The sequence below is a fragment of the Nelumbo lutea genome, chromosome 1 (genome assembly GCF_056320005.1).
Source record: "Nelumbo lutea isolate HS-2025 chromosome 1, American lotus-T2T, whole genome shotgun sequence".
Lineage (NCBI taxonomy): Eukaryota > Viridiplantae > Streptophyta > Magnoliopsida > Proteales > Nelumbonaceae > Nelumbo > Nelumbo lutea.
Genome location: NC_142684.1, coordinates 65,662,689 through 65,676,140, shown reverse-complemented (window position 1 = coordinate 65,676,140; position 13,452 = coordinate 65,662,689). Strand labels below are relative to the sequence as shown.

Here is a 13,452-nt window from a genome sequence, read left to right as displayed (position 1 = left end):
GGCAAAACTGGAATGTTACACTTGACCCCTATACTCGATTATGGTTCTGCATTAGGTATCGGATTGGGTTGTCTTTGATATGCCAATCAGTGAGATCCTTTACCAGGTCAAAACCTGGGTATGTTGGGGCAGTTCGAAAATTCATCTGAGTGGGTGATCATAGTGACATGATCAACCTCTTTGTTGGACAAAGTAAATGATCGGGGAATGCATTCTTTCTGATGGAAACCTAAACTGCCGGCAGTGGATTTCGAATGTGTTTGAAATTTGGTTTTGCAAAATATATTTATATAAGGATATATTATGGTTTCAAATTATTTGCAAAAAATGTTTTAATTCTTGGGATCCATGTGAGTAGAGAGTGCAACACTATACCTTGAAGCCGAGGAAGAGGTCCTCTCTTGTCGGACAGTGTTTGATCATTATGGGCTGAGAGGTTAAGTGTAAGGCCATTGAGGGTAATACCTGATGGGCTAATCTTGCATCTGTCCACAGTCCTTGGGTTTTCACAAGATGGCTCGACGCAATGACCATTTAGTGTAAATGTTGGGCCCATTAAGAGCCCATGGTGATGGACTCAGGGGTATACTGTGACCCACAGTGAATTCAACCAGGCCTTGTAACAAAGGGTAGGCTGAACCCATGTGGCTGATGTGTAGATCAATGCTAGGGCCCCACACCATACAAAGAGAACCAAACTAGCCAGCACTTAATGGGTTAAGTAAGCAATATGACTTAATGGGCCTCAAACCCATTTCATATTGGGCTTAAATTGTTTAATTAAATTGAGCCATTATGGGTTTATAATTTGATTGGGATTAGCAGTTGGATAAGATAAGTATTATCAACTTGTGAGTCCAGATCTAAATACAAGATTTAGATTAGGAAATCTCATTCTTAATCAGATTAGGAAGCTGATCCTGAAGGGATTATAAATAGGGGCGAATTCCAAAAAAGGAACATAATTCTCTCTATAGTCTTTTTCGCTCCCTCAGTTTTTAGCGCCATCCCAATTCGATCTCCACCTACTAGAGTGAAGTGTTCTTGATATTGTTTCTTAGTGAAGAAACAATCAGAAGTCATGCTCACACCACTCTACTTGATTCTTGGTGAAGAATCTTAGGTTCTTGCTAAAGAACCATTCTTGATGATCTTGCCTCAACGTACACTATGTCATCTTTACTGGAAGTGGATTTGGTATCCTCTTTGGGCGTGAACACCTACGTTGGGAGTCCCTTTTACTTCGTATCAAGTATATCTCTCACTTCACTTTTGGTTTTAGATCTAGTTCGGTTTTGATTCAAGAACGAACCTTGAAAATGCGGTTTTCTAAATTAGGGAAAGAAATTTTTTAAAATTTCGCCCAACCTTCCTACAGGGTTTGGCCATCCATATGATGGATCTCCCATCCCTTCACTTTCAACCTCCCAAGCTAAGAAACAACATGCCCAACTTTCTCATTGTTAGGATTTATCTAGTGAACTTGTGTCACTGACACAACTATAATTCGAATTTCAGTTATAGAAATGCCCCTCTCTTTTCAATACAATCTAATGGTGCAATGGTGCAACCATGGTAGAAGGTTACTTAGTTGAGTGACCGAAATCTATCGCCTAGAAGGATGCAACCATGGTAGAAATCTACCTCCCCAATGGGGTGCTTATCAACCTTATATCTTAAGCCAACAAACTAATTAAATCAAACCGAGAAACCGGTCCTTCATGGTTGGGCCAATTTTCCCTTATGACCAGTCGGTTTTGGTTTACATTTTTACCAACCCAAGTGGTCAGTTTGGTTGGCCAAAATGCTTGCAACCGAACCAAATCAACCCATAAACACCCCTAGAATTAACAACAACATTCTCTACATTTAGAGGGAAAATTCATCAATATTAATACACCTCTTAATGTAATTATTGCACTTCCAAAGGTAGACGTTAGAACAAACGAACAAGCCCTAAAGCTCAATTTGAAAAAAGTACAAATGCAAATATATACACTGCAAATATATACAAAATATAAGATTTTGCACTCTACATATTTGCATTTTCACTCCTTCGAAACTGAGCCTAAATAATTTTATGCAGAAAAAAGAAAATGTAATTGATGAGGGCAGATTTGGCCCTCCAGTGAAATTGCAACACGTGGCACCTCATGACAACTAGGCAACACCCAGGCAACAACTTACCAAGTCGGTGTCCCGTCGGGGCACCGACTTGGCCGACTTGGCCGGCCTAGCACAGCCTGGCGCGCGGCCTGCACGCAGCCTGGCATGCGGCCTACGCGCTGCCTGGCACGGCTTGCGCGCGGCCTGCGTGACCTGGCCGACCTGGATCAGCCTAGCACATGATCCGACCTGGCCGACCTGGCAACCCATAAGACGCCTACCAATGAACCATAACGGCAGACCCTACGAGCTCAGTAGCTCACCAAGGAGCTCGCCAAGGAGCTCAGTAACTCACCAAAGAGCTCGCCAAGGAGCTAGGCAGCTCTCCAAGGAGCTCGCCACCAAGGAGTCAGGCAGCTCGGCAAAGCTTGCCACAAGCAGCTCGGCATAACCCAAGGAGCTCGGCATAGCTCCCTCGGGCAGCTCGCCACTTGTAGTGTAGTTCGATACAGAAGAGTAGTTTGGCGTATCGCAGGAAGATCTCCTGCTTGACAACTTGGCCCAAACACCGACCCGCCGACTGACGTAGGCGCCGACCTGACAACCTGGCCTAGGCACCGACCTGGCCGCTTGACATAAGCGCCAGTCTGACAACCTCGAGGAGTTCACCATCGTACCCCGGTTCTGACGGGATATGACAAGTCTTACTGTTTGAAGGCTTTTCACCCACCTAACCCGTGAGGACACCACTATATAAGGACTCCGACCCCCAAAGCCAAGGAGAGGAAAAAAAGGATGGTAACCCTTGCTCTCTAGCTCTCTCATTTCTCTCCAAGCTCTCTGTAATCAGAATGCTAACTTAGCCATTGGAGAGTCCCCGTCGGGAAAATACCCCCGGGTCCTCTGATTCGGTTCTCGCAGGTCCCTCAACTCCCGCCACCTACAAAGGAGAGGAAATCACCTCATGCAGAGGGTAGTCGGGTTGCGCTGCACCAGGGAGCTCCACCATCCTCTGAGTTGCAGGCCGCCTAGGAGCAGGTCAAATGATGAGTCCACCAGACAGCTCGCCACCAGGCAGTTCGCCACCAAGTAGTTATCCACCAAGGAGCTCACCACCAGGCAGCTCGCCACCAGGGAGCTCACCACCAAGCAATTTGCCACCAGGGAGTTTGCCATCGGGTAGTTCTCCACTAGGGAGTTCGCCACCAAGCAGTTCGTCACCAAGTAGCTCTCCACCAGGGAGCTCGCCACCGGGCAGTTCTCCACCAGGGAGTTCGCCACCAAGTAACTCATCACCAAGGCACGTCACCACCGGGTCAAATAACGAGGTACATAGCCAAAAAAATTTATACATCACAAAAAATGGTACACGACCAGAAACGGTTACATCAGTAATAAAGTTAAAAAAAACTTAAAAATATACGAATGCTTTTGTTAAAAAAATGCTAATTTTGCGTCCATGTATCACCAACGCAGCTTCCAATCTCTAGATCAAGTTGAAACTTTGTTGGTAGCGTCAGGTAGATAGAACATCCGGACAATCTCGGAAGGATCCTTGCGTCCTTCATAGAAAGAGAGAAAATGCGTTGGCATCTTACAGAGCAACTGTATAAGTATGGCTTCTCGAATGAATCGAATCATATGGCTGCATTGTAGATTAGGTTGTATTGAAATTTATTCTCTAGATTGATAGACCATTTCAATGTTTTAGGCCCAATTGGATATTGGCGTATCGTCCAAGTCCAAAATTTAAATAATTTGGATGAAAATTTATTAAATAACACGTGGCTAGTTAACAGATGGATGGATAACAAATAATAGATCCACTTCGCTAGTTGGCGTAAGGAATATATTTTCTTATTTGTTTGATGGGCGAGGTAATGGATATTTCGGGATCTGGTATTTCAGAGCTATGGACGATCTGCTACAGTGATATGTATCCCTTTGTCCAAGCTGGACCATGGGTCACGTAGTCAAAATTTTTTTGGTTGGGCCGGAACCTTGGGTCAATTTTTTGGTTGACCCGTGGTCTACTTCTAGATTGTAGATTAACTATACACAATAGCCGTTGAGAAGGATTAACTAAACACAGTAGCTGTTGAGCAGGCATGTCTCACTGGTGTGGGATGTATCATTGGTCTGGTTGCACAGCCCATGTGTTCAGTTAACCCAAATTACTCCTGATATACCCCAATACCAAAGAGTAAAGGCTAGTCTATGTTACAATAATTAGAGACCTTATCAATCACGTGCTTTGGAATCTTCTGTTCACGTGTTAAGAGTGAGTATACCAGTGCTAAATTGGATTCAGTCCTCGCAAAATCTAACTTTCACGGTGTTCAAAAGCCACTTGTAACTGTGTATTGAAAATATCTCCCTATCAATAAAATACAATTATAGAAATGTCCTTGTACACAATTGCAAAACACCGTGAGCATGATTTTGTGAGGATTGAATGTTTATTTGTAGTTGGTTACGTATGCATAGGTTTTTTCTGGTTTTATTTGGAGGGTAAAATAAAAGCCGATCTAAAATATAAAGGGCTCGCTTGGCAAGTCTTTATGGGAAGATCTTCTAATAGTTTTCACAGTTAAAAAATAAATTGAGTTTTTGCATGAAGATTTGAGTAGTTTGAAATTAGTTTGGGAGATATACATCTTTCCCTATCATTTGGAGTTTTCCAAAATTAATCCCAAATGGGCTTCTCGTATCTTTTGACAATTAAATATTCCCATCAAACTTATAAACAACCAAAAGATTGTGCGAAAAAACACGCCAAAGGGGCCAAAAGTTAGCCTCCATGAAAATGGTCACACGCGAGAGGCCCACAGCAAGGCTGTAAACTCTAAAAACTGTTTCCCTGAACCGCTGCGGCTCTGCCCAAACAAGTATTTGGAAATCATTTTAAAGAAAGGTAGTGAAAACAGTGAGAAATGGGCTCCTGCAGAAGCATTATGACGGAGTACATACGTTAGTAACTTCGACTGAATAAATATTCCAATCCAACGATTTCTAGCACTCAAGTGCCATTCTCGCGGCTAGAGTTGATTATGGAAAAAAGATTCTAAAATAATGTCTCCTGAATGAGGCTCAGAGATTGTTCCGTCCATTGCCATATTAACGAATATTTTCTTCTCACACGCGCGCAGCCACACACACCGATGCACTGGTCTATTACCTTTTCAATCGCAATCGTCTTCCCGCAAAGGAAAATAGAACCGGAGAAAACAGAATAACAGCGAAGATATGTTGTGGAATCTGGAAATCTCTTCTTTCTCCCAGTTATCTCTGCCATGGATTTAAAGTACGATCTTCCATCTCCCCCCTCCCCCTTTGTCCATCCATATTTTACTTTTGGTTCTCTTTTCCTCCTGAATTCTTCATTTACATTTTTTCCCTTTAATTAATTGCTCGTTTGTTAGTATTTTTCCGCTGCAACCCTAATTTTTTGGCTCTGAAGTGTTTTTTCATTCTTTTTTCGGAATGGATGAGTTTGGGATTAATACATCGCTTCTTTAGATTAATTTGTTTTCTGAAATATAAATTCTGATCGAGTCCTGTTATGATTGAAAAGTTGGTTAATAAGATATTTGATACTCGCCATGGATGCGAATTTTGCAAGTTCAGATCTATTATTTCCTACTTTGGTTTTTAATTTTGTGTGCATATATAATTCCATAATTACTACTGATATTAACATTAAAATTAACAATAATTACAAATTGATATAGTGTACAAACTTGTAAATGGATGCTAATTGAGTTTATCCAACTGTTACATATCAAATGGTTTGCTCATTGAACTCGAGATATGACCCTTCCTCTATTCTTGAGTAATACTTACAGAACTAGATAAAAATAGATTATAAGGACTCTGCATAGTCCCGAGCAACTACAAGGCTACAAGCTTTTTTGTTGTTTATAGCGTGGAGATTCTGGCTTATGCTTGTAATACGTTAAACTTTGTTACCACATTCTAGTATATATCTAAATGAAAAATACAAGTTGATATGATCCAAACTTTGGATTATGAAAAAGCTATGTTGAGACAACAGATGCATCCGGTAGAACAATGACAAAGGCTTTTTCAATCTCAGAAGCACATGGGCGAATGAATTTCCTAAGAGATCCAAATTGACTGTCATATTTGCATTTATTTAGGACTTAGTGTCATTATGGATATCTTGTTTATTGTACCAGGCGATCCAAAGAGAGTTAAGTGATGCTATGCTGGCATTATTTGTCACCTACATACCAGTCTGTCAGGCTTTGATGCAAAGTGCTTGCATTATGCCTAGACCATGTGGAAATCTATGGATCTCTTCCTTAGGACATTGGCCTGCCTTTTTTTTTGAAGAGTAAGAGAAGAAATTTTATTAATAAAAGGTTATAAGATAGGAGGTGACAAGATGGCACCTTACCAAGACAGAACAACTAAGGACCAAAAGAAACAAATTAAACACTGATATAATTCTGAATTTCAAGAACATTCCAAAAGTTCTCCCCTAAATCTGATCTGCTAATCTGAAGGACATTGGTCTGTCTAACTACCATAAAGTTAAAAGTTTCCTATCCTCTATGAGTGTATCATTTGTAACCTCTTCGTTTGCAGCCTATGGGAATGAGATGAATAGGAATTGTCAACCTCGTGGGATTTGTTTCCTTATCTTTAAGATGAGCTTTCCATATTTATTTCTGTCAGTTGGATGTTTGGTCCAAGTGTACAGCAGAACAATTGTTTTGCACAAATCCTTTTTATTATTCTTTTGGTTGGTGTTGAACAATCGTTTTATGCTGCAAATATGCACATGTCACTTAAACATTTTATGGAAGTCTAAAGTTTCATGGCTACCGGAGGGAGTGAATGTAGTCAGGCTACAATTGATGCATCCAAGGAATTGCAGTTTTGTGACATCTTTGGAATAAAATTTGTTGGATTGTTGAAATTATTATTGATGTTATGCACTTTTATTAGATATTTGCACAAGTGACTAAGATGACTTTGGGATCTCCTAATCGGCTATTAAGCTATTATTACTTGATTTTTTCATCATATTGTCTGAAGAGGCATGGCCCTTGGTTGAGAGATTAAGAAACCACAATTAACAATTTCCTAATTGATAAGGTTTAATTATTGTTTATTAGGGGTAATTTCGTGATATAGAAAACATGGTGGTCAGAGCCTCATGTTTGGTTTAGAGTAGAGATTGTTATTACTTTTAGTGGTTTTAGGTGTCTAGGTTTGTCACTTATGTTGTGCCCTGATTTTCAGATGTCAATACCCATCTGTTTGACATGGTTTTGGTAGTAAATAAAAAATAAAATTTATTAAAATAGGAGGTACAACTGAGGGTGACGATAGATCACCAAAATTACAAGACAGTACAGAAAGTAAAACAAACAAAAGAAGAAACAAAGCCAATAGAAGAACAAAGCTTCTAAACCGGTTCAAGAATGCTCCAAAAATCAGCACCAAAATTTTCTTTCGAGACCCTCTCATATTCTGGAAGAATGAGAACCCAATCCATGATCCTTTTACCACACAGAAGAGTGATACAGTCCCTTGATCAGGCAATATCATCAAATATTCTCCTATTTCTTTCTTTTGAAATTTCCCAACACGCAGCAAAAGGAATGCAGCTCCAAGCGATCTCCTCCTTGATATTTCCCCTAACACCTGGCCACCTAGAGAATAACTCCTCTGCCCAACAAGGGACCATCCATCTAGCCTTGAAAAGCCAAAGAATAATCCCCATATGAACTTAGATTAGGGGCATTCAGTACACAAATGGAAGTCATTCTCCTCTGCATCACCTAGCCTTGACATGGTTTTAGTATCATAGCCTCATGAGAATGGTTTTTCAGTTTGCTATCCATGAACCTGATGTGATTTGAGTGAGTTGTGACAGTTTAAGTGTCAGGATATCAGTTTGCAGTGGGATTTTTTAGTAATTCTATTTTGGTCCAGTTTTCTCTTGGCTCTTAATGTTAGCTTTGTGAACATTTAAGGAGTTTTTAGTTTCTGATGAAGTTTTGGTTCTTCTTTATTGGAGTCTACTCAATTTGTCTTGTGTATTCAAGAATTTTCTCAATGAGAAAAAGATGGCTATCCTGTTTATCTTCTTTTCATGCTTACCGCTATGTTATTTTGTCACCTAGTATGTATCCATGTACATGCAATACCTTTTTTTCCTGGAAATTATGTCTCATTCCTTCATCATGTTTGAAAGGTTTATGTTTTGAAAGATTGAAATATGTTTTTTTTTTTTCTTGTTGCTACTTTCCCAATTTCATGGATTTCTGTTTGGACCAGATAGCAGTTTAGTGGTATTGATCTTTTTTATTCCTGAAGCTTTGTATTGATCTTAAAAGCCACCAGGGATGCCTTCCCCCTCTAAGTGTCCTAAATGAGTTTATATTTACTCACAGCTAAAAGAATTCTTTTATGTCTTATTGACACAAAAGTTTATTTCCTTTTTTCCTTCTCTCTCCCTCTTTTTCTCTCTATCTATCTGTCTATGTCTCCCTCTCCCTCTCATATTCATTTTTCTTTTTCACTCTTTTTTGTGTTAACGCATGCAAAAATACATTATTTTGTCTTTCTTTTTTGTCAACATTTTGTACACTGCAAGGTTATGTACCTTATTTGTTTGGAAAGACTGATGGACAATTAATGCTATAAGAGACTCTACTTCTGCATCCATGCAACATAAAGAAAAGATTTTAAGTTATTCTAACTTCTCTAAGATTCTTTTTAAAAGTTTATGACATGGATGTTTAGCCTTCATGTTCCTCTGTAAATATTTTGTGCATCATCTTGGTTTACTTTCTGGTTTCTAGTAGTTGAAATAGTATTGCCTGTAAGTTCAGCAATAACGTGCATGCGCATTCCATTGTAGATAACATATAAAGTTTTGAGTTTTGAGTGCACCCTCCAGTTTCTGTTACCCCTTGCACTTGAGCTTGGATTAGCAGAAGCATTTAATAGACAAAAGATCCTTGTTATTGCCTAACTCTATGATGGATTTTGTTTTTATTAGAGTAATCTGAAAGATTTTCCTTTTCTCTTTTTTCATGTTGCACAGGTATGGACTGTTTTGATGAGCCGGAAATATCATGTTGCAGTGCCTAGAGGGATTTAAGCATCTATTGGCTTTCTTGCTGAGGTGTTGTGATCTAGATTTGTATAAGCAGCCAAAGGGCCTTGAAGATCCAGAAGTTCTTGCAAGGGAAACTGTGTGTAAGTCATGTATCATTCCTCAAATTTTCTTTTCTGGATGCTTGGGACATTTTCCATTTTACATATTTCATTCTTTAATCATCAATTAATAAAGTTAACAATTACCTACACAAAAAAAGAAAATTTCTTTTCTGGATGCCAAGAAGCATTTTTTGGAACCGTTAAACTTTGTGAAGATGTGTATAATGCTGTGTTTCTGATTTAGTTATGAGCAAGTTTATGCCATTTATTTAATATTGTCTGTATGCAGACTGCTTGTTTTAATTTTAATGGATGTTGTTATGCTTGTTTGTGTATTCATTTGTGTTTATTATGCCTGTCTATGTATTCATGTCTGTGGTTTTGTGTTTGTCTTGTATTCATGCCTTGCAATGGATATGGTGCTGAACAGAATGAAATGGTGAAATAGGATTTGTGTAGCCAACCCCATATAGTTGGGACAAGGCTTAGATAATGATGAATGATGATGTATTCATGTCTGTGGTTTTGTGCTTGCCATGTATTCATGTCTTGCAATGGATGTGGTGCTGAATGGAATGAAATGGTGAAATAGGATTTGTGTAGCCGGCCCCATATAGTTGGGACAAGGCTTAGATAATGATGAATGATGATGTATTCATGTCTTTGTTGTTGTATACTGTTACTACCAGTATTTTTTTTCATTACCTCTTAAAGGGGCAGCCCAATGCATGGAGCTCCCATCCAGGGTCTGGGGAGGGACAGATGTACTAAGCCTTACTTCTGCAGATACATGGAGAATCTGTTTCCAAGATTCGAACCCTGGTCACCTAGGTTGCAATGGAGCAACCCAACTGTTGTGTCAAGATTTCATTACCTCTTAGTTTTCCTTATTGAATGTTTCTAGCTCTTGTGGCTGTCGAGTGTAGAAGACATTTATATCATCTACCATAAGCATAGTTTTCACTATAAGCATCATCCCTTCTGTTACATTAACCAGTAAAACTACCTGACTAATATCCAGAGCATCAAAAAGCAAAATTTTTGTGTTCTTTTGTGATGTCATACTTCTTGGGTGGAAGGTAAAAGGAGAAGTTAGTGACTTTCTTGGAGCAATGAACGAGTTGCCTTGCTCGACCACTTGCGAAGACTTTTCAAACTCTAAGTAGCTTCCTCTAGGTAGTTGTGGTGAGAGCACGTCCAATGTTTTGGCGTTTCATCCAGTGGAAGGGAAGAAAGAGTCGAACCCCATTTTGTTGTGCCTGGAGTTAAGCCAGGAGTGTAGGGGTCCTGTTTCTCGTTTACAGAGAGGAAGCCTAGAGAAGGAACTGGGAGTAGGGGATGTGAGTAAAGCTAGGGTAGAGGCAGTGGTAGAGGAGGTGGTGCACAAAATCAAGGAGTGGGAGGAGGGAGGAGACAAGGAAGAAGGAGATGGCTTATTAGAAGTTGAGGGTGAGCAGGGTTCTGACTTAGATAACGTAAATCAAGACACGTGCCATAGGATAGGTGCCAGTTATTTGGTTTCTGAAGTGGTTGTTACTTGTTGGTAGGCTGGGAGTTGACTTGGGTCGTAGGGGAAATGAGACGAGTGTAGTTGAAAGTGGCGATGTTTCGGAGACCCCAAAGAAGACTGGAACTTCAAGCAAGTTAAACGTAGTTCACATCATGAAGGTCTTTTCGAGGCTAAAGGAGGGTTTGGTGGGAGCTGGACCAAAAAATAAGTATAAAAGGATTTATAAAAGAAGAGGGGTTAAATGTAGATCTTCGAGTGTTGAGAACCCTTGCCCAGAAGCCTTTTCAGGATGGTTCTAAACAGGAGTTTAATAAGCCTGACTTGTCAGAAAAAGCTTTTAGGGATGAGTTTGATTTGAAAGAGGTCTCTGCTATGGTGATGCTGAAGGAAAAGGGAACAAAGAAAGGAAGCGTGGATTTGAAGATGCTAGTTGACAGAGAAGTGGAAATTGGTAAATCCTTGGGCTTGTTCTTCATAGGGGGAGAGAATATTGTGAGAAGATCCTGTTGGAATAATGTTAAAATAACTTAGTTGCAGTTGTTAGGGCCTGTTTGGCTAATTAAAGTGTTTTTTATATCGTTTTTTATTTCTGTTATGTCTATCATTGTACTCAGGGGCACAAGGGTCTTTTCCCTTGTTATTTCTGTCGCCCTATATATAGTAAAATAAACACTGGCACCGCCAGTACTGTTACATTGCAAACCTTCTCTCTTTTTCTCCTTTCTTCTCTTCCTTTCTCTTCTCTTCTCTCCTCTTCCACTTATCTCTGGCCGGCTACACTGTCAAGATGGTATCAGAGCGGGAATGCTGATTAAAAGAGAGCAGATCGATCAACCCTACTGTCAAGAGAAGATCGATCAACCCAAAGAACAGATCAAACAGACTAGCAGAAAGGAAATCTGATTCTGGACTACAGAATAGCTGCGACTGGTACAATTCTCTCTATTTTTTCTCTTCTTTACTCTCCTTGGTCATGTGCCGAGTGAAAACCCTATGAATCTAGGGCGGTTGAATGCTGTCGAACCTGTGTAACCCTAGTTTTCTTGGATCGTGTGATCTTGTTCATGTGTTAAGACAACTGTAGGTCAATGCTGACCTGTCTTCTCAATGGTTTGAGTTGACTATAAGTAAGAAGGATCTCTCCTGCTGATTAGTGGCTGTTAGACATTCTGGAATTCTAGTAGGTGGGGGCTGATAAAACTATACAGGTCTGAAATTGCCGAATATTACCTCAATTTTGTCCAGAATTTGGTACTGTTTGTGCTCAATCTGGTTGGTGAACCCGAGTGTGTGGGTGTGAACTGAGTAGAGCATTGTTTTGTGGAGTAAGAAGGGGTCCTAAGTCCGGTGTGTGGGACTGATTAGCTGCTTGACCATGTCGACTGAGAATTCTGCTACTTCAGAGATCTCTGGGAGCCACAATGGAGTGAGTGGGGGAATGGATATGAGCTTTCCCATGGCTGTCATTCCCTTTGATGGTCTGAATTACCTTGAGTGGTCTAGGGGGATAAAACTCTACATCACTGCTAGGGGGCGAATAGGATACATCAGTGGGAGAGTAAAGGAACCAAAGTATGGAAGTACTGAGCATGATAGGTGGAACCAAGAGAACAGTATGGTGATGTCTTGGCTCTTGGTTTCAATGCTGCCACAAGTAAGGAAGACTTTTATGTGGGCTGAAATTTCTTGTGAGATATGGGAACAAGTGAAGTCCACTTATTCAGAACAGAGACACTATGCCAAGATATATCAACTACAAGCTGAATCTTCTACTTGCAAGCAGGGGGAGAGGAGTCTCTCGATGTACTATTCTGATTTGACATCAATATGGAAAGAACTTGATCACTATCAGAATGTGAATTGGAAGTGTGATGAAGATGCAAAGGCCTATAAGTCACTTGTATCACAGCAACGCGTGTTTGCCTTCCTCCTAGGGCTGAATCCGTCATATGAGTCCATTAGGGTACAGATCTTGGGTAGTAAAGACTTGCCATCAGTCCAGGAGGTGTATGCCTTGGTGCAGTCAGAAGAAAGCAGAAGAAGTGTGATGAATGGTGTAGAAGGGGAGTCAGTTGCCCTAACGGTCTGGGGAAATTCAGACACAAATGTCGGAGGTCGCTTTAAAAGGGGTGACACTCAGAAAAAATCAGAAGATAAAAACAAGCTTTGGTGCACTCACTGCCAGAAGACACGACACACTAAAGAGACATGCTGGGATCTCCATGGAAAACCTAAATGGGCACAGGATTTGGGTAAGAAGTCAGCACCAGATCAGGGCAAGAAACCAGGCCAGCAGAGTTCAAGAGCCGTGGAGCCGAACACTATGCAACCAACATCATCGGATTCACCTGAGGCAGATCCGTCTCATCAGCCAGGTACACTTGCTCCCATTGCTCCTTTAAATGTTGATTCACCTGTCCCCAATGATCTTAATATTCCTATTGCTAAGAGAAAGAGTGTTAGATCTTGTACCACTAATCATCCTATCTCTAACTTTGTGTCCTATGAGCATGTTTCACCTTCGTACCGTGCCTTTCTCTCCTCTGTGGATAGTGTTCCCATCCCTAAGACTGTGGCAGAAGCTTTGTCAAAACCTGAATGGACAGATGCAATGCAGGAAGAAATTGATGCCTTAC

General features: G+C 40.4%; 1 protein-coding gene across 1 annotated transcript in view; it reads left to right on the top strand.

Moving 5' to 3' along the window:
• Nucleotides 1-4,996: 4,996 nt before the first annotated feature.
• Nucleotides 4,997-13,452, top strand: part of LOC148874992 (calcineurin B-like protein 3) — a 39,515-nt gene continuing 31,059 nt past the window's right edge. Inside the window, exons 1-2 of the mRNA XM_088963981.1 lie at nt 4,997-5,410; nt 9,191-9,345. Of these exons, the coding sequence (XP_088820107.1) occupies nt 9,222-9,345 (124 nt within the window). The 5' untranslated portion in view covers nt 4,997-5,410; nt 9,191-9,221. The remainder of the gene's footprint in view (nt 5,411-9,190; nt 9,346-13,452) is intronic.